General features: G+C 43.6%; 1 protein-coding gene across 1 annotated transcript; it reads right to left on the bottom strand.

Annotated features, from left to right (window-relative positions):
• Positions 1-425: 425 nt before the first annotated feature.
• On the bottom strand, positions 426-19,195 carry mctp1b (multiple C2 domains, transmembrane 1b; the record flags this gene model as incomplete). Its single annotated transcript, XM_079289339.1, has 16 exons — positions 18,707-19,195; positions 15,069-15,134; positions 14,896-14,983; positions 14,679-14,821; positions 14,502-14,581; positions 13,577-13,700; positions 10,193-10,231; positions 8,909-9,076; positions 8,655-8,785; positions 8,208-8,394; positions 8,029-8,122; positions 7,204-7,306; positions 6,444-6,546; positions 6,122-6,223; positions 5,838-5,912; positions 426-551 (listed from the first exon to the last, which is right to left on the bottom strand). The coding sequence occupies exons 1-16, from the start codon at positions 19,184-19,186 to the stop codon at positions 426-428; spliced, it is 2,109 nt and encodes a 702-aa protein (XP_079145465.1). The 5' UTR covers positions 19,187-19,195.
• Positions 19,196-21,970: the final 2,775 nt, after the last annotated feature.

Consider the following 21,970-nt stretch of genomic DNA (forward strand, 5'->3'; position numbering starts at 1 on the left):
ATATATGTGTGTGTGTATATGTGTGTGTGTATATTTATATGTGTGTGTATATATGTGTGTGTATATATGTGTGTGTATATATGTGTGTGTATATATATGTGTGTGTGTATATATGTGTGTGTATATATGTGTGTGTGTATATATGTGTGTGTATATATATGTGTGTGTATATATGTGTGTGTATATATGTGTGTGTGTATATATGTGTGTGTGTATATATGTGTGTGTATATATATGTGTGTGTGTATATATGTGTGTGTATATATATGTGTGTGTGTATATATGTGTGTGTGTATATGTGTGTGTTGTATATATGTGTGTGTATATATATGTGTGTGTATATATGTGTGTGTATATATGTGTGTTGTGTATATATGTGTGTGTGTATATATGTGTGTGTATATATGTGTGTGTGTATATGTGTGTCACACCACAAAGGAGATGATGCTCCTCTGTGCAGACTCCCACTCAAAGCAGCTGTTGATATACGTCCCGTTGCTGATCAGGACCATGATGCACCTCTTCACACGGTTAAAGTTCTGCTGCAGCAACTGAGAGACAGAACGTTTCATATTATTAATATATTATCATCATAATCAGTTACATTGTGAAACATTAGAATTTAAGATAACGTGAATGTAGCTGAACATGTCAGAGTACTCTTTATGTACTTCTAGTGTTTAGTGATGTTCTTCATTAAAGAACGATGAGTCGATCGCACTGACTAAAGCTGCAGCGATGAGTCCATCGTCGAACAGTCCATCAGTCCATCTGACCATCAGTCCATCTGACCATCAGTCCATCTGACCATCTGATCATCTGACCATCTGATCATCTGACCATCTGATCATCTGACCATCTGATCATCTGACCATCTGATCATCAGTCCATCTGACCATCAGTCCATCTGACCATCTGATCATCTGACCATCTGACCATCAGTCCATCTGACCATCAGTCCATCTGACCATCTGATCATCTGACCATCTGATCATCAGTCCATCTGATCATCAGTCCATCTGACCATATGATCATCTGACCATCTGATCATCAGTCCATCTGACCATCAGTCCATCTGACCATCAGTCCATCTGACCATCTGATCATCTGACCATCTGATCATCAGTCCATCTGATCATCAGTCCATCTGACCATCAGTCCATCTGACCATCAGTCCATCTGACCATCTGTCCATCTGACCATCAGTCCATCTGATCATCTGACCATCTGATCATCTGACCATCTGATCATCTGACCATCTGATCATCTGATCATCTGTCCATCTGACCATCAGTCCATCTGATCAACAGTCCATCTGACCATCTGATCATCTGACCATCAGTCCATCTGACCATCAGTCCATCTGATCATCAGTCCATCTGACCATCTGATCATCTGACCATCTGACCATCAGTCCATCTGATCATCTGATCATCTGACCATCAGTCCATCTGACCATCTGATCATCTGACCATCTGATCATCAGTCCATCTGATCATCTGATCATCTGACCATCAGTCCATCTGACCATCAGTCCATCTGACCATCTGATCATCAGTCCATCTGAGCATCTGACCATCTGATCATCTGATCATCTGACCATCAGTCCATCTGACCATCTGATCATCTGACCATCTGATCATCAGTCCATCTGAGCATCTGACCATCAGTCCATCTGATCATCTGATCATCAGTCCATCTGACCATCTGATCATCTGACCATCTGATCATCAGTCCATCTGATCATCTGATCATCTGACCATCAGTCCATCTGACCATCAGTCCATCTGACCATCTGATCATCTGACCATCTGATCATCAGTCCATCTGATCATCTGACCATCAGTCCATCTGACCATCAGTCCATCTGACCATCTGATCATCTGACCATCTGATCATCAGTCCATCTGATCATCTGACCATCAGTCCATCTGATCATCAGTCCATCTGACCATCTGATCATCAGTCCATCTGAGCATCTGACCATCAGTCCATCTGATCATCTGATCATCAGTCCATCTGACCATCTGATCATCAGTCCATCTGATCATCTGATCATCTGACCATCAGTCCATCTGATCATCAGTCCATCTGACCATCAGTCCATCTGACCATCAGTCCATCTGACCATCTGATCATCTGACCATCTGATCATCTGACCATCTGATCATCTGACCATCTGATCATCAGTCCATCTGACCATCAGTCCATCTGACCATCTGATCATCTGACCATCTGACCATCAGTCCATCTGACCATCAGTCCATCTGACCATCTGATCATCTGACCATCTGATCATCAGTCCATCTGATCATCAGTCCATCTGACCATATGATCATCTGACCATCTGATCATCAGTCCATCTGACCATCAGTCCATCTGACCATCAGTCCATCTGACCATCTGATCATCTGACCATCTGATCATCAGTCCATCTGATCATCAGTCCATCTGACCATCAGTCCATCTGACCATCAGTCCATCTGACCATCTGATCATCTGATCATCTGTCCATCTGACCATCAGTCCATCTGATCATCTGACCATCTGATCATCTGACCATCTGATCATCTGACCATCTGATCATCTGTCCATCTGACCATCAGTCCATCTGATCAACAGTCCATCTGACCATCTGATCATCTGACCATCAGTCCATCTGATCATCAGTCCATCTGACCATATGATCATCTGACCATCTGATCATCAGTCCATCTGACCATCAGTCCATCTGACCATCAGTCCATCTGACCATCTGATCATCTGACCATCTGATCATCAGTCAATCTGATCATCAGTCCATCTGACCATCAGTCCATCTGACCATCAGTCCATCTGACCATCTGATCATCTGATCATCTGTCCATCTGACCATCAGTCCATCTGATCATCTGACCATCTGATCATCTGACCATCTGATCATCTGACCATCTGATCATCTGATCATCTGTCCATCTGACCATCAGTCCATCTGATCAACAGTCCATCTGACCATCAGTCCATCTGACCATCAGTCCATCTGATCATCAGTCCATCTGACCATCTGATCATCTGACCATCTGACCATCAGTCCATCTGATCATCTGATCATCTGACCATCAGTCCATCTGACCATCTGATCATCTGACCATCTGATCATCAGTCCATCTGATCATCTGATCATCTGACCATCAGTCCATCTGACCATCAGTCCATCTGACCATCTGATCATCAGTCCATCTGAGCATCTGACCATCTGATCATCTGATCATCTGACCATCAGTCCATCTGACCATCTGATCATCTGACCATCTGATCATCAGTCCATCTGAGCATCTGACCATCAGTCCATCTGATCATCTGATCATCAGTCCATCTGACCATCTGATCATCTGACCATCTGATCATCAGTCCATCTGATCATCTGATCATCTGACCATCAGTCCATCTGACCATCAGTCCATCTGACCATCTGATCATCTGACCATCTGATCATCAGTCCATCTGATCATCTGACCATCAGTCCATCTGACCATCAGTCCATCTGACCATCTGATCATCTGACCATCTGATCATCAGTCCATCTGATCATCTGACCATCAGTCCATCTGATCATCAGTCCATCTGACCATCTGATCATCAGTCCATCTGAGCATCTGACCATCAGTCCATCTGATCATCTGATCATCAGTCCATCTGACCATCTGATCATCAGTCCATCTGATCATCTGATCATCTGACCATCAGTCCATCTGATCATCAGTCCATCTGACCATCAGTCCATCTGACCATCTGATCATCAGTCCATCTGATCATCTGATCATCAGTCCATCTGACCATCTGATTATCAGTCCATCTGATCATCAGTCCATCTGACCATCTGATCATCTGACCATCTGATCATCAGTCCATCTGATCATCTGATCATCTGACCATCAGTCCATCTGACCATCAGTCCATCTGACCATCTTATCATCAGTCCATCTGAGCATCTGACCATCAGTCCATCTGACCATCAGTCCATCTGATCATCTGACCATCAGTCCATCTGATCATCTGACCATCTGATCATCAGTCCATCTGATCATCTGATCATCTGACCATCAGTCCATCTGACCATCAGTCCATCTGACCATCTGACCATCAGTCCATCTGACCATCAGTCCATCTGACCATCTGATCATCTGACCATCTGATCATCTGACCATCTGATCATCTGACCATCTGATCATCTGACCATCTGATCATCAGTCCATCTGACCATCAGTCCATCTGACCATCTGATCATCTGACCATCTGACCATCAGTCCATCTGACCATCAGTCCATCTGACCATCTGATCATCTGACCATCTGATCATCAGTCCATCTGATCATCAGTCCATCTGACCATATGATCATCTGACCATCTGATCATCAGTCCATCTGACCATCAGTCCATCTGACCATCAGTCCATCTGACCATCTGATCATCTGACCATCTGATCATCAGTCCATCTGATCATCAGTCCATCTGACCATCAGTCCATCTGACCATCAGTCCATCTGACCATCTGATCATCTGATCATCTGTCCATCTGACCATCAGTCCATCTGATCATCTGACCATCTGATCATCTGATCATCTGTCCATCTGACCATCAGTCCATCTGATCAACAGTCCATCTGACCATCTGATCATCTGACCATCAGTCCATCTGACCATCAGTCCATCTGATCATCAGTCCATCTGACCATCTGATCATCTGACCATCTGACCATCAGTCCATCTGATCATCTGATCATCTGACCATCAGTCCATCTGACCATCTGATCATCTGACCATCTGATCATCAGTCCATCTGATCATCTGATCATCTGACCATCAGTCCATCTGACCATCAGTCCATCTGACCATCTGATCATCAGTCCATCTGAGCATCTGACCATCTGATCATCTGATCATCTGACCATCAGTCCATCTGACCATCTGATCATCTGACCATCTGATCATCAGTCCATCTGAGCATCTGACCATCAGTCCATCTGATCATCTGATCATCAGTCCATCTGACCATCTGATCATCTGACCATCTGATCATCAGTCCATCTGATCATCTGATCATCTGACCATCAGTCCATCTGACCATCAGTCCATCTGACCATCTGATCATCTGACCATCTGATCATCAGTCCATCTGATCATCTGACCATCAGTCCATCTGACCATCAGTCCATCTGACCATCTGATCATCTGACCATCTGATCATCAGTCCATCTGATCATCTGATCATCTGACCATCAGTCCATCTGACCATCAGTCCATCTGACCATCTTATCATCAGTCCATCTGAGCATCTGACCATCAGTCCATCTGACCATCAGTCCATCTGATCATCTGACCATCAGTCCATCTGATCATCTGACCATCTGATCATCAGTCCATCTGATCATCTGATCATCTGACCATCAGTCCATCTGACCATCAGTCCATCTGACCATCTGATCATCAGTCCATCTGACCATCAGATCATCAGTCCATCTGATCATCTGATCATCTGACCATCAGTCCATCTGACCATCAGTCCATCTGACCATCTGATCATCAGTCCATCTGATCATCTGATCATCAGTCCATCTGATCATCTGACCATCTGATCAGTTTCATCTTCTGAAATGAGGCGATTTGCGGCTTTTCTTTGTCATAAACGACATCATGTGAATATCTCTGGGTTGTGGACTGTTTATAAACGTCTCATTGATTAATCAGTCGTTGGTCAGATTCATTGATAATGACGATAATATTTGCATGAGTTCAGAGATTAGACCTACAGGAAGTCAGACCAGTATCATAAATGACATGAATGCACATAAACAGACCTGCTTGGAGACCTTTGGTTCTTCCTCGATGTATTTCTGCTCCGCAGGAACGACCGACTTCAGAGCAGCTTTCACCTGAAGAAGAAACCACAGGTCATGTGACCGAGGACAGATGTTACAGCTGCTTACTGTAAATATAGTTACAGTATAAAGTACAACATGTACCTCTGAGAAGTAGTACAGTATAAAGTACAACGTGTACCTCTGAGATGTAGTACAGTAAAAAGTACAACCTTTCCCTCTGAGATGGAGGTACTAGTACTTCAGTACTTCGGTGTACTCACGGTGTTGTAGATCACATCGATCTGCAGGTGAATGAGTCCTTTGGTTCGTCCCGTCAGCTCTTTGTTTTTCAACATGTACCTTTTCTGCTCACCGTTTCGGATCTGACACACAAATAAAAACACGTTAGTGTGTGTACTTGTACACTTTAAAGTGTACTTGTACGCTTTAAAGTGTCAACAGGTTTCAGAACTAAGACTTTTGGGAACTGTACAAAACTTCACATCTGCCCCCAGTCTACTGGTGATATTTGAACCCTGTATTTGTGTGTATTTATACACCTCAGCTTTGTATTCTCAGGGTATTATTTATACTTCCACTCACATATAATAAGGGAATGGCCACTTTTCCCAGGAAGTCGGCGCTCCTGTCTCTGTCCTCATCGAACACCGTCACCTCCAGCACGGAGTGGATGTCTTTAACGTTACTGAGAGAGAGAGAGAGTAATATCTGTATGAATACTACATACTGGGATTTTATGAAATAAAAAAGAGATATTCACTACTTAGATCACCATTAAACTTTGTTTCGATATTTCTTCCTAAAGTTAAATGTTCTTTAATCCTTGTTTTACTTAAAGGGACAGTGTGGATGTTTAGAAGTGTGTTTGTATGAAAGTACTTCTCCACAATGAACTACAACCGTAACACACTAAAGTCACACACACACACACACACACAGTAACACACACACACACACACAGTAACACACACACACACACACACACACACACACACAGTAACACACACACACACACACACACAAACACAAACACACACACACTAACACACACACATGCACACAGTAACACACTCACACACACACACACAGTAACACACACACACACACACACACACTAACACACACACACACACTAACACACACACACACAGTAACACACACACACACAGTAACACACATTGATTAAAATGAACTTGAACGTCATTTCAAAGGCGTGAGGATGAATAAAGTGCAGAAGAAGGAATGAGTGGTACTGAGATATGTACACACAGAAGTATTTAGAGCACAATGAAGGTAACACGTAGTGTTTCTAGGACTGAGAGGCGGAGGAACGTGGACTCACAAGGTGAAGACTTTGTTCCACTCTGGATTCAGGTTCTTGTAGACCGTGTGAGTCTGGAGTCGGTCGTTATTCAGCTCCAGCACACAGAACGGATCGCTTTTACCTGCAACACACGCACAATACTTTAGGAGTATAAAGTACTGTACAGCATGTATAAAGTACTGTACAGCTGCTATGAAGTACCGTTTAGGAGTATAAAGTACTGTACAGCAAGTATAAAGTACTGTACATCTGCTATGAAGTACCGTTTAGGAGTATAAAGTACTGTACAGCAAGTATAAAGTACTGTACAGCTGCTATGAAGTACCGTTTAGGAGTATAAAGTACTGTACAGCAAGTATAAAGTACTGTACATCTGCTATGAAGTACTGTTTAGGAGTATAAAGTACTGTACAGCATGTATAAAGTACTGTACAGCTGCTATGAAGTACCGTTTAGGAGTATAAAGTACTGTACAGCATGTATAAAGTACTGTACAGCTGCTATGAAGTACCGTTTAGGAGTATAAAGTACTGTACAGCAAGTATAAAGTACTGTACAGCTGCTATGAAGTACTGTTTAGGAGTATAAAGTACTGTACAGCATGTATAAAGTACTGTACAGCAGCTATGAAGTACCGTTTAGGAGTATAAAGTACTGTACAGCATGTATAAAGTACTGTACAGCTGCTATGAAGTACTGTTTAGGAGTATAAAGTACTGTACAGCATGTATAAAGTAGTGTTTAGGAGTCTAAAGTACAGTCGAGAAGTATTTGGCATCACACAGGAGGTTAAAGTATATCATAGTAGTATAAAGAACAGCACAGGGTGTATTTGTGGATTACCCGTCATGTCTGCCACCATGAGTCCTTCAGCTCTCATCACCTTCACCTGCACGATGCCGACGTCTTTGAGGTTGGAGAACGACTTCAATGTGCTCTGAGGAGACACAACAGGAAGTACTTCACCGTGTTCCGTCGCTCTCTCTGCGATCTGACCGTTAGCTTCAGGAGCTTCAGCTTACGTAGCGTTGGAATATCTCCCGGCGCTCCTGCGGGTCGTCCAGCGGCGTGACGGACAGGTCGGCGATGGAGACGTGAGCCGAGGCGGTCAGCGTGACCAGCAGCACCAGGAGGCCCCGGGACTCCTCCAGAGCCAGCTCCAGGTGGTGGGTCCGCTCCTTACACAGAGTGGAGAGGTCCAACTGGCAGCTGGACGGCAAACAGGAACAGGACACAGAGAAGCGTTACAGAGTCCTTTGGGAAGTTTAGTGCTCAACAATAAGGTTCTATGGATCCTTCAGGATGTTCTCTGATCCCCAAGGAGGTTCAGTGACACCTGGGGAGGTTCTACATCCTTTGGGTTGTTCTAAGAAGAGATCATTTAAAAGGTTCTAGAGATCGTTAGGGTGTTCTACGAGTCCTTTCGGTGGTTTAAATAGATGCAGTTAAACAGGGAGAAGAAAACAGACCATCCGATGAAGTCGTCTCTCCTCCCGGTGTCTTTGTCCCACACGGTGATCTCCAGCACCCCCCCGGTCTCCTCATACATATGGAGGTCGAACTGCTCCCTCCACTGAGGGCTCAGGGTCTTTGGCACCGTCTGCACACAAACACACAGATGCATCATGGGAAACATGCTCTTATATACAAAAAGAAACAACATTTCCAGACGTGAGCATCTCTCCTGAGTAAACACCACTGGGGGAGGTCCGTGTTCGCGCACCTTGCTCCGGTACTTTTGGGGTCCCAGCCTGAACTTGACGTACGGGTCGCTCAGACCGTTGGAGTCCATGGGGATCAGGTCCCGGCCCTCGATCAGCGCGATGCTCACGATGCCTCGCCAGAGCTGCGATTTCCGATGAAGCTCTGAGAGACGCAGTGACTGCTGCTGCTGGTTCACACAAACACACACACACACACACACACACACACTGAGCTTTATTCATCACATATTAGGAAGAAGAAGCACAACATGCAGGACCCTGATTGATTTGAATGATGAAGCTAAATTTAATTTCTTCAAAACTGGTTAATCTGGATGTTAGACAAAAAAAAACATGTTAGCCTGATAACATGATGTTAGCCTGATAGCATGATGTTAGCCTGATTACGTTAGCCTGATAACATGATGTTAGACTGATTACGTTAGCCTGATAACATGATGTTAGCCTGATAACATGATGTTAGACTGATTACGTTAGCCTGATAACATGATGTTAGCCTGATAACATGATGTTAGACTGATTACGTTAGCCTGATAACATGATGTTAGCCTGATAACGTTAGCCTGATAACATGAAGTTAGCCTGATAACATGATGTTAGCCTGATAACGTTAGCCTGATAACATGAAGTTAGCCTGATAGCGTGATGTTAGCCTGATAGCGTTAACCTGATACGTTAGCCTGATAGCATGATGTTAGCCTGATAGCGTGATGTTAGCCTGATAGCGTGATGTTAGCCTGATAGCGTGATGTTAGCCTGATTACATCACAGTATCCAGGATGTTAAACAGTATTTCAATAGTATTCGAATACGACAATATTTTGAATATATGAATAACATGATACAGGTCATGGAAACATCATATTCCATTTGGATATTCCAAAATATTCTGAATGGGACGTTTCCTTATGAAGACATGTGGGATGTTATTGGGAGCATTCTTTGGACACGTATACAGTGAATTCAGACGATACGTCTCAGTCGTTTGCGACAAACGGCAACAATATTTAAAAACTTTCAGAATTGTCTTTTTTGGAATAAGCTCAAAGAAGCAGAATATGTTGTGCATGTAAACATAGTGATTTAAGGAGCACGATACACGCCTATTGTAAAAAAACGGCATGAACAAAACTTAAACATAAACATATACAAAATAAACAGTCAAATGAAGCCTTGATATTAAAAGAACAAAACAAAAACAAAACAAAACAGGCGATCAGAGTGAAGATGTCAGAACATGTAGAGCTGTGACGACGATGATGATGATGATGATGAAGATTTACCTTAGTGGATCGTTTCCAGGACCTTCTGAGCAGCATTGTCTGAATATACATTAAAATACATTATTTCAACTGAGTCCTGCAGGCTGGAAGAAGACTCGTGATTTTAAACACCTTCTATGAGCCACTAGGGGGCGCGATAGAGTCATCGCTCACTACAAGGAGCTACAACAAGCGAGTTGATTTCCCCACAAATCTTCACTCGTCTTCTCTCATTGCTGTTCATCTCTTCCTCTCCGACTGGAGCTGCAGCACAGACCGACACTCGGCCTGATGAAACTTCACTTAAAGCTGCATTAATAAAGAAACACGTTGGCCACCTGGGGGCAGCAGAGCTCTCCTCTAACCATAACATGTTCCACATTAGACTCAATGCGTTACAATAACACACCATTTTTGAGTTATTATCTTTGCAAATTGCACGTATTTGTTATACTTCACACTGTGAACATTTGCACCTTCGAGCCTCTTTGTTTCAAACACTGTTCAGCTTCTACAACTTAAAATAATGTATTCATATCGTTTTACATCTCCTTCTCTTACTATGTTTATTCCTGTTACTTTGTGGTTATTTTTCACTATTCTTTTGAGTATTGTCTCATAAATTTATGATTTAATAATCTGAGAGAATATTCAAGTTTTTTTTTCTTGTAAATGTACCAAATTGATCTCATAGAATTGAGTTATTGTCTCTGAATATTACCGTCCTGCCATTTCATTTATTTATTAACCTTCAATGGACAAAATATGCCGTTGAATTATTGTTCAGACTCTGTCCACTAGATAGCGATAAGCTCATTGGCTCTCTGACGGGGAAGAAGCTCCTCGGTGGACGAGGAGGTAAGGGAGGAGGTAAGGGAGGAGGTGAGGGAGGAGGTGAGGGAGGAGGTAAGGGAGGAGGAAAAGGAGGAGGTAAGGGAGGAGGAAAACAAGGAGGTAAGGGAGGAGGAAAACAAGGAGGTAAGGGAGGAGGTAAGGGAGGAGGTGAGGGAGGAGGTGAGGGAGGAGGTAAGGGAGGAGGAAAACAAGGAGGTAAGGGAGGAGGAAAACGAGGAGGTAAGGGAGGAGGAAAACAAGGAGGTAAGGGAGGAGGTAAGGGAGAAGGAAAACAAGGAGGTAAGGGAGGAGGAAAACAAAGAGGTAAGGGAGGAGGTAAGGGAGGAGGAAAACAAGGAGGTAAGGGAGGAGGAAAATGAGGAGGAAAACAAGGAGGTAAGGGAGGAGGAAAAGGAGGAGGTAAGGGAGGAGGAAAACAAGGAGGTAAGGGAGGAGGTAAGGGAGGAGGTAAGGGAGAAGGAAAACAAGGAGGTAAGGGAGGATGAAAAGGAGGAGGTAAGGGAGGAGGTAAGGGAGGAGGTAAACGAGGAGGTAAGGGAGGAGGAAAACAAGGAGGTAAGGGAGGAGGTAAGGGAGGAGGAAAATGAGGAAAATGAGGAGGTAAAGGAGGAGGTAAACGAGGAGGTAAGGGAGGAGGTAAGGGAGGATGAAAAGGAGGAGGTAAGGGAGGAGGAAAACAAGGAGGTAAGGGAGGAGGAAAACAAGGAGGTAAGGGAGGAGGTAAGGGAGGAGGTGAGGGAGGAGGTGAGGGAGGAGGTAAGGGAGGAGGAAAACAAGGAGGTAAGGGAGGAGGAAAACGAGGAGGTAAGGGAGGAGGAAAACAAGGAGGTAAGGGAGGAGGTAAGGGAGAAGGAAAACAAGGAGGTAAGGGAGGAGGAAAACAAAGAGGTAAGGGAGGAGGTAAGGGAGGAGGAAAACAAGGAGGTAAGGGAGGAGGAAAATGAGGAGGAAAACAAGGAGGTAAGGGAGGAGGAAAAGGAGGAGGTAAGGGAGGAGGAAAACAAGGAGGTAAGGGAGGAGGTAAGGGAGGAGGTAAGGGAGAAGGAAAACAAGGAGGTAAGGGAGGATGAAAAGGAGGAGGTAAGGGAGGAGGTAAACGAGGAGGTAAGGGAGGAGGTAAGGGAGGAGGTAAACAAGGAGGTAAGGGAGGAGGAAAATGAGGAGGTAAGGGAGGAGGTAAACGAGGAGGTAAGGGAGGAGGTAAGGGAGGAGGTAAACAAGGAGGTAAGGGAGGAGGAAAACGAGGAGGTAAGGGAGGAGGTAAACAAGGAGGTAAGGGAGGAGGAAAATGAGGAGGTAAGGGAGGAGGTAAACGAGGAGGTAAGGGAGGAGGTAAGGGAGAAGGAAAACAAGGAGGTAAGGGAGGAGGAAAACAAGGAGGTAAGGGAGGAGGTAAGGGAGGAGGTAAACAAGAAGGTAAGGGAGGAGGAAAACAAGGAGGTAAGGGAGGAGGTAAGGGAGGAGGAAAACAAGGAGGTAAGGGAAGAGGTAAGGGATCAATAGATCAATATATCAGTAGATTAATACATTAATAGATCAGTAGATCAGTAGATTAATACATTAATAGATCAGTAGATCAGTAGATCAATAGATCAATAGATGAGCACATTGATTCCCAACCTTTAAACAAAGCAACGTGTGAACCTGGCTTCACACCAGCGGTGAGCAGTTACACCAACACTCAATGTGACAAGGAGAACAGCAAAGATCAGACCAGAGGTGAGTTTCATCAAATTAAAATCATTTTCTGAAGCAGATATCTTTATCTTTTCTGCTTCTCCATCTTTTGATCTTGTGGACCCTAAAATTCTACATTGTGGGACCCGAACCCCAGTGTGGGACCCGATGGAGTACTCGATGAATGTATTCGTGTGTGGAGAGAGAATGAACAGCTGATTAAAGGTTTAGGTCGTTTAGGAGCAAAACACCAGAATACTTTCTGCCCACAGGCGTTAACAGCGAGGACGTGTTTTACTGCTGTAATGCTCATGTTGGCCACTAGAGGCTGAAGCGCACCTCTGGGTTCTAAAGACGAGGAAAATAATTCTTGCAGGTGATTTTTAATTGACATAAAGAACACAAACAATATATGTACCTTTAGTTTAGAATGAATACATTATCGCTCACCTGGAAGAAAAGCCCTCTGAGGCAAATTTGTAATTCGTGATTTTGGGCTATACAAAAATAAATTGAATTGAATTGAATTGTTATTTCTCTTTCGAACATGAAGGTGGTGCACCCAAGCCTCTAGTGGCCAACATGAGCATTACAACAACAAACAAACCCTTTGAAAATAAAAAGGATCTCGTAGAACCTTTGTCTGCCAGCTGATCTTCAACAAACAGGAGAGAAAACTGTTCATATCAGATTCGGAAATGAGACTTTTTTCACTTCCTCTCAGGGCTTCAGGATTAATCAACGACACACTGATGAATTATCATTAGTTGCCATAAAATCGAGCTGTACTCATCAATAACTTGTAACCGTAATACCTCACTCTCCTTCAATAGATCCGTTTTTGTTCGCAGTATTTCTTGAAGATATTCGTACCGTGGAGTCTCGCCGCTCCTCCAGAGGACTGTCTTTAGGTGTCAGGGTGACGGCCAGATCCACGGAGCCCAGGTCCTGATCCAGGTGCTGAGGGTCCTTCAGCTCCAGAGTTACAGGTATCGTCCTGCAGCACACGTGGGTGGGGGGGGGGGGGGGGATACTGCATGAAAAACATGATCTCTTGATTTGAATGTCTTTAACCGCTTTTTCATCACACAAAGATCTCTACTGAGAGATTAATCTCCACCGTCCGAGACCAGCAGGACAAACATGGAAGCTGGAGGTTTTCTCATGTTGTGCCTCTTTTGTTGTTTGGTCGTCATCCTTCTTGTTTTTTTCTCAACCAGTGAACAGGAAGTGACCATATCTGGACTGAGGAGGAGTAACGTAGAGACGCCGTATACGTCTCTGGTAGAGACCTGTCAATCACTGTGTAGCCCCGCCCTAAAGCATCCCCCTCGCGTCTCCTGGTCTGTATACAAGAGAACGTGTGACGGTTAGAAAACCAGAACAACTCAGAGTTCATGAAAAGATCAAGAAGAGGAATCGTTTTCTTGTTTTCTTGTAATGAGAGACAACGATCGATATCCAGAGACGGTGACTGATGAAGAGGCTCAGTGATGAAGAGCTTCAAAGAGACAAAGAAACGCAAAACAACTTCAAAGAGACAGAGAAACGCAAAACAACTTCAAAGAGACAAAGAAATGCAAAACAACTTCAAAGAGACAAAGAAATGCAGAACAACTTCAAGGAGACAGAGAAACGCAAAACAACTTCAAAGAGACAAAGAAATGCAAAACAACTTCTAATTTCTAATACCCAAATATGGCTTATTGTATGATTGTGTTGTGGCTGGAGGTGAACGTGATGCACAGGTGCAGTGATGGAGCTGAGGAGAGGTCAGTCCATGAGGAGGCGGACTCACCGCTGCTGCTCCAGAGAGTCCAGGTGAAGGTACGCTGAGCCCATGAAGTCGTCCTGGAGGCCGAAGTCGTAGTCAAACACCTGCAGAGCAGCAACACAACCGACCTCTGCTGACTCTGGAGTTCATTCATTGATAATGCATATGGAGAAGCTTGAGTGTGTGTGTGTGTGTGTTTACCTTCACATACAGAGGTTCACTCAGACAGTCCATGATCAGAGTGGTCTTCTGGTCCCACACCGGGTTGAGGTTTTTGTGGATGGTTTTGCTTCTGAACACTTCTTTACCAGCCAGCTTGAACTTCACGTACGGATCGCTGCTGCCTGAACACAAGACAAGACAAAGTTGTGACGGATGAAGACACAAAGCAGCAGAAGAAGAGATGTTCTGACTGCACCTCTTCTGTCTCTGACGGCCAGATCGCGTCCTCTCTTCAGCTCCACCTCCAGCTTGTACATCCCCGAGGAGCCCGGGGACCAGATTCCCTGTCAGGAAGAACAAAATGAATCAAAATGCATTTCATCACAAACTGCACAATCAGCACGGAACCCGCCTCACAGAGGAACCCACCGACATCTCTGAGAGGAGGAATGAAGGAAAGCTGCTGAAGTGAAGCCTTGGCTTCCTCTCGTGTGTCTGCACACACCGCCAGCTCAAGCTCAGTGACTCGTCCGCTCGACCGCTAACAGGAAGCTACACCACAGAGCGCTTCCCCCGGCCGACCACAGCGCTGTTGTGTTTCATTCCTGTATAACTCTCACTTTCACTGCTGCAGAAGCTCAACACACACAACACACATCAGCTGCTTCATGACTCCACATCTGTCGTCTTGCAACAGCTCGATGACATCGTCAGAGCGCAGATAGGATCAGAACAACGAGAAGAGACAAAGTGATTCCTGGAGAACGTCCAGCACGGAGAACCGTTGCTGCAGATTCTCTGAACCAACTCATTTCTGACGTCGTGTTATTTGTAATGTTGATAAAACTGTTTTAAATCATTCGATCAGTTCAGACGACTCGAGGCTGCAGGCGGAGCGCTTCACATATTATATATTATATATATATATATATATATATGTATAATATATATACGAGATAAAAACAAACTTCTGAGAAACATGACACATCAATAATGTTTAATACAAAGTCTGGATCATTGGATCAGATTCAACTGCTGTAATTATTAAACTTTAAGATGAAAGTTGATGAAATGTTTCTGCTCCTTCAATACGCTCGTATGTAAGCAACAGATTCATGTGAAACATTAATATCTCCGAACATCACTGTTAACGTGAGAGGACGACTCTGCTGGGATGCTGCATCCTGCCAACACACACGTATCCACTTACACAGATCAATACTTCCAAATCAATAATTACATAATGCATGAACACTTCCACCACTGTGGGGTTTGAGGAGAGGCCTCAGCTCACCGCCCACAGACTGCTGCTACGTCTGAAGACCTCCACCACAGGACGTCATCAACGCTTCACTTTCACACCGTTTCAATACTTTTTTGTCCACAATTACTTCCACAGTGTGGTATTAATACCTCATACTGACTACTGAATACTACTGAACACTTCATCAGCATCATATCAGCGTCTGCTTCCTGTTGCACACATTATGAAACACAAACTGTTTCCTGAAGCGGAAAATGTTTAAAGTGTGCCAACTTCTTCTGCTCTGGCATTTTGCAATCTGCGGAAATTCCACTGAAGCAGCTCATATTTCTGCTGGATTGGATAAAAGCTCTACTTAAAACAAGCTGCACTGGAAGCAGAGCAACTGAGGAAGACAGCAGCTGTGCAACGACAAAATAAGATAATGGGAAAATATTTTTATAAATTATAATACATGTAGTGTATTTAAGAAAAATTATGAAATTATAAAGTATATATATATATATATATATATATATATATATAGCTTTGTGATTCTGTTTAGTGAAACTAGTAATATAGTGATATAGTAATACTAGTGATACTAGCGATAGTGATATAGTGATACATGTGATACTAGTGATACTAGTGATATAGTGATACTGGTGATACTAGCGATAGTGATAGAGTGATACTAGTGATACTAGTGATACTAGTGATACTAGTGATACTAGTGATATAGTGATGCTTGTGATACTAGTGATACAAGTGATATAGCGATACCAGTGATACTAGTGATATAGTGATACTAGTGATACTAGTAATATAGTGATACTAGTGATATAGTGATACTAGTGATACTAGCGATAGTGATATAGTGATACATGTGATACTAGTGATACTAGTGATATAGTGATACTGGTGATACTAGTGATACTAGTGATATAGTGATGCTTGTCATACTAGTGATACTAGTGATATAGCGATACCAGTGATACTAGTGATATAGTGATACTAGTGATACTAGTAATATAGTGATATAGTGATACTAGTGATATAGTGATACTAGTGATACTAGCGATAGTGATATAGTGATACATGTGATACTAGTGATATAGTGATACTAGTGATATAGTGATACTAGTGATATAGTCATACTAGTGATACTAGTGATATAGTGATACTAGTGATACTAGTGATATAGTGATACTAGTGATATAGTGATATAGTGATACTAGTGATACTAGTGATATAGTGATACTAGTGATATAGTGATATAGTGATATAGTGATACTAGTGATACTAGTGATATAGTGATACTAGTGATATAGTGATACTAGTGATACTAGTGATATAGTGATACTAGTGATATAGTGATATAGTGATACTAGTGATACTGGTGATATAGTGATGCTTGTGATACTAGTGATACTAGCAATACTAGTGATACTAGTGATATAGTGATACTAGTAATATAGTGATATAGTGATACTAGTGATATAGTGATATAGTGATACTAGTGATAGTGATACTAGTGATACTAGTGATATAGTGATACTAGTGATACTAGCGATAGTGATAGAGTGATACTAGTGATACTAGTGATAGTGATAGAGTGATACTAGTGATACTAGTGATATAGTGATACTAGTGATATAGTGATACTAGTGATATAGTCATACTAGTGATACTAGTGATATAGTGATATAGTGATACTAGTGATATAGTGATACTAGTGATACTAGTGATATAGTGATACTAGTGATATAGTGATACTAGTGATACTGGTGATATAGTGATACTAGTGATATAGTGATTTAGTGATACTAGTGATACTAGCGATAGTGATAGAGTGATACTAGTGATACTAGTGATATAGTGATATAGTGATACTAGTGATACTGGTGATATAGTGATGATTGTGATACTAGTGATACTAGCGATACTAGTGATATAGTGATACTAGTAATATAGTGATATAGTGATATAGTGATATAGTGATACTAGTGATACTAGTGATAGTGATATAGTGATACTAGTGATACTAGTGATATAGTGATACTAGTGATATAGTGATATAGTGATACTAGTGATACTAGCGATAGTGATAGAGTGATACTAGTGATACTAGTGATATAGTGATACTAGTGATACTAGTGATATAGTGATACTAGTGATATGGTGATACTAGTGATATAGTGATACTAGTGATACTAGTGATACTAGTGATACTAGTGATATAGTGATACTAGTGATATAGTCATACTAGTGATACTAGTGATATAGTGATACTAGTGATATAGTGATATAGTGATACTAGTGATACTAGTGATACTAGTGATATAGTCATACTGGTGATACTAGTGATACTAGTGATACTAGTGATACTAGTGATATAGTGATATAGTGATATAGTGATGCTTGTGATACTAGTGATATAGTGATACTAGTGATACAGGTGATACAGGTGATATAGTGATATAGTGATACTAGTGATATAGTGATACTAGTGATACTAGTGATATAGTGATACTAGTGATACTAGTGATATAGTGATACTAGTGATACTAGTGATATAGTGATACTAGTGATACTAGTGATACTAGTGATACTAGTGATATAGTGATACTAGTGATATAGTGATACTAGTGATACTAGTGATATAGTAATACTAGTGATATTGTGATATAGTGAAACAGATCTATATATTTAGTTTATCATTTCCTGCTATGAGGCACGAGACCTGCTTCCTCACGTGCACTAACCAGAGATTAAATATCACTGCCCACTAACACATTAAAAGGCCAAAACCACCAGATTAGACTGGTGAACTCACCGGCTGCTCATCCCGGCTCTCCATCTGCGTCTCCGCCGTTGCGGCAGCAGCTGTTGCCGCATCACCGCCGCTTCCTCCTCCGCCGCTGCTGCCGCTGTCGCCGCTCGGTGGCTCGGCCAGGCTCTCCAGGCACGCCGACCCGAGAGAGGAGCTCTTGTGGTGGGACTGCACCAGGTGAGCCACCGTGGACTTCTTCGGGCTGTGCGTCGGCGCTTTGCCGCAGAGCGGAGCGGAGAAGAGCAGGTCCGGCTGCGAGGAGGAGATCACCCGGTCCAGGACGGCGTGTTCCCTCCGTTTCATCTTCTTGAACATCCACCCGCCGCCTCGGTCCTTCTTGTCCTCCGGGTCTCTGGAGCCCAGCTTCGGGCTGAGCAGCGGCTTGGCTCTGGCCTGGAACTGTCTCCACATCGTGGTCTGCTGCTGGGACGACGCGCCGCTCTCGTTCTCGTCCGCGCCGCTCAGCTCCATTTCTGCAGGCTGCAGATCCTGCAGACCAATTTAACGCGTTCTGTGCTGAAGCATCACACACAAACAACAACAACTACACTATTACACCGACACACATCCGGGAGACTGGGTCCGGTGGTCGGGGTCGTCCAGCCCCCTTTTTCCTCAACACCAGGCGGAAAGATGAGACCAGGACCCGCCTCCACCTGGTCCGTGTTGTGGAGATTACAGATTACAGCCCACCACACATTTTTGTGTGTATGTGTATGTGTGTGTGTATGTATGTGTGTGTATGTGTGTGTGTGTGTGTGTGTGTGTGTGTGTGTGTGTGTGTGTGTATGTGTGTATGTGTGTGTGTGTGTGTGCGTGTGTGTGTGTGTGCGTGGGTGAGTGTGATGTGTCAGTGTTGTGTTTACATCGCATTCTGCCGCCCCCTAGTGGCCCAAAACATTATAATAATGAACGCAACTTTGTCAATTAATTAACGAAGGTGCACCACCACCTTATGTAGAACGAAGCCTCTAGCGGCCAGAATGAGTATTACATCAACAAACACTTCAAATGATCTTGAAAAAAGAATATATTCAATAAAGAGAAGATGGTCTGTTTCTATAGAGTTGTTCTTGATGCTCGTCATCGGAGCCACCGGGTCGGGTTCTGGTGAAACCAGATGAACTCATGCAGGTTCACCAGAACCTCCTTCAGCTCAGACTCCAGCAGAGACCGGTCCACCGTGGACAGACCCAGATCCTCCAGCAGAGACCGGTCCACCGTGGACAGACCCAGATCCTCCAGCAGAGACCGGTCCACCGTGGACAGACCCAGATCCTCCAGCAGAGACCGGTCCACCGTGGACAGACCCAGATCCTCCAGCAGAGACCGGTCCACTGTGGACAGACCCAGATCCTCCAGCAGAGACCGGTCCACCGTGGACAGACCCAGATCCTCCAGCAGAGACCGGTCCACCGTGGACAGACCCAGATCCTCCAGCAGAGACCGGTCCATCGTGGACAGACCCAGATCCTCCAGCAGAGACCGGTCCACCGTGGACAGACCCAGATCCTCCAGCAGAGACCGGTCCACCGTGGACAGACCCAGATCCTCCAGCAGAGACCGGTCCACCGTGGACAGACCCAGATCCTCCAGCAGAGACCGGTCCACCGTGGACAGACCCAGATCCTCCAGCAGAGACCGGTCCAGCCTGCAGCCTTGGTCCTGCAGTCAGAGTTCCGGAGGGAGGAGGAGAGCTCAGCTCCCGGCAGCAGCAGCAGCAGCAGCAGCTCCTCCTCATCCTCCTCCTCCTCCTCCTCCTCCTCCTCCTCCTCCTCCTCCTCCTCATTCTCCTCCTCCTCCTCCTCCTCATTCTCCTCCTCCTCCTCCTCCCTGCTGGAGACCCAGGACATATTGCTGGACCCGCTGGAGGGAAGGAAGGCAGGAGAACCAGAACTACACTGGATTTGAGAAAATCCCTCAAGTCCCTTTGACAGTTTTGTAATCAAAAAAATGTTTCATTCGACAAACATCAAATATCAATTAAATATTTTTTTTAAATGCACACGTTTACTTATTGATGTAAGACAACAGACACTTTTAGATGAAAACCAAGATTTTATTTTCTGTGTCACATTGTTTTTGTCGTATACAAACAAAAGTTATTACAAATATTATTCCTGTGATTGTTATTGTAGGTCGAACACATCGTTGGGATCTTTCTTTAATGGCATATCTGGAGCTGGAGTCATAAATACTGAACTATGGTTTCATCTGAATCACATGTAACAGCTGTGATGATGATTATTATTATACGCAAACAAACAAAAAGAGGGATTAGTGTACTGAATGAGGGATTGTTGTTACATGCGTTTCCTTCCCTCCTATCCTCCTTCCCTCCTTCCCTCCTTCCCTCCTTCCCTCCTTCCCTTAATGATTGTAAACTGCAGCACTTTGTTTCATGGCTCAATGTTTAAGGACGAGAGTTCACGTATTTATCGAGGCTTCACTGAATATCATGCCGAGTAAAAACACTTAATCTCCTCAGAGTCAGAGGACACGGATGCATGACACACACACACACACACACACACACACACAACCACACACACACACACACACACAACCACACACTCACACACACACAACCACACACACACTCACACACACAACCACACTCACACACACACAACCACACACACACTCACAGCAGATTTAAAAGAGGCTGATGGTTTTTAATCATGAAGAATTACAATGTTGTAGCTGTGTGGGTGAATGTGCTGGTATTTATAAGTTGATCTTGTTGATTAATGGTTTTTTTTGTTCGTGGTCCTTTTAATAGATATTAATAATAATAATAATAATAATCATACCATCAGCAAAAACCATCAGCGTCTCACTTCCACACATTGAGTCTCAGTATCGGTGCATTCGTCTCAGTTCGTATTTAAACTGCTGCCGAACTACACTCACTCGGCTAATGACTGCATTTAAAAAAAAGAAAGTTTATTATTTAAATGATCTCCCAGCATGCTGTTCACCTCCTGTTTCTTTGAGAGGTGAATTATTGACTGTTTTTATCGAAAGAGTTCTTCGTCCACTGAAGTACGGAAGCCCTGAGAGGTAAAAAAGAGCGAAACGGGATTTCTTTAAGTATTCTTATCTCTTGTGTTTATGGCTTGGTTATACATTTGTTGTTGTAATACTGATTCTGGCCACAAGAGGCTAGCGGACATAAAATACTTTAGATCAGCTTTAGATCAGCAGAGTCAGGGCTTCCGTACGGAGGAGATGGACTTTTACAACGGTTTAAGT

Source organism: Melanostigma gelatinosum (assembly GCF_949748355.1).
Source record: "Melanostigma gelatinosum genome assembly, chromosome: 18".
In the NCBI taxonomy this organism is placed as follows: domain Eukaryota; kingdom Metazoa; phylum Chordata; class Actinopteri; order Perciformes; family Zoarcidae; genus Melanostigma; species Melanostigma gelatinosum.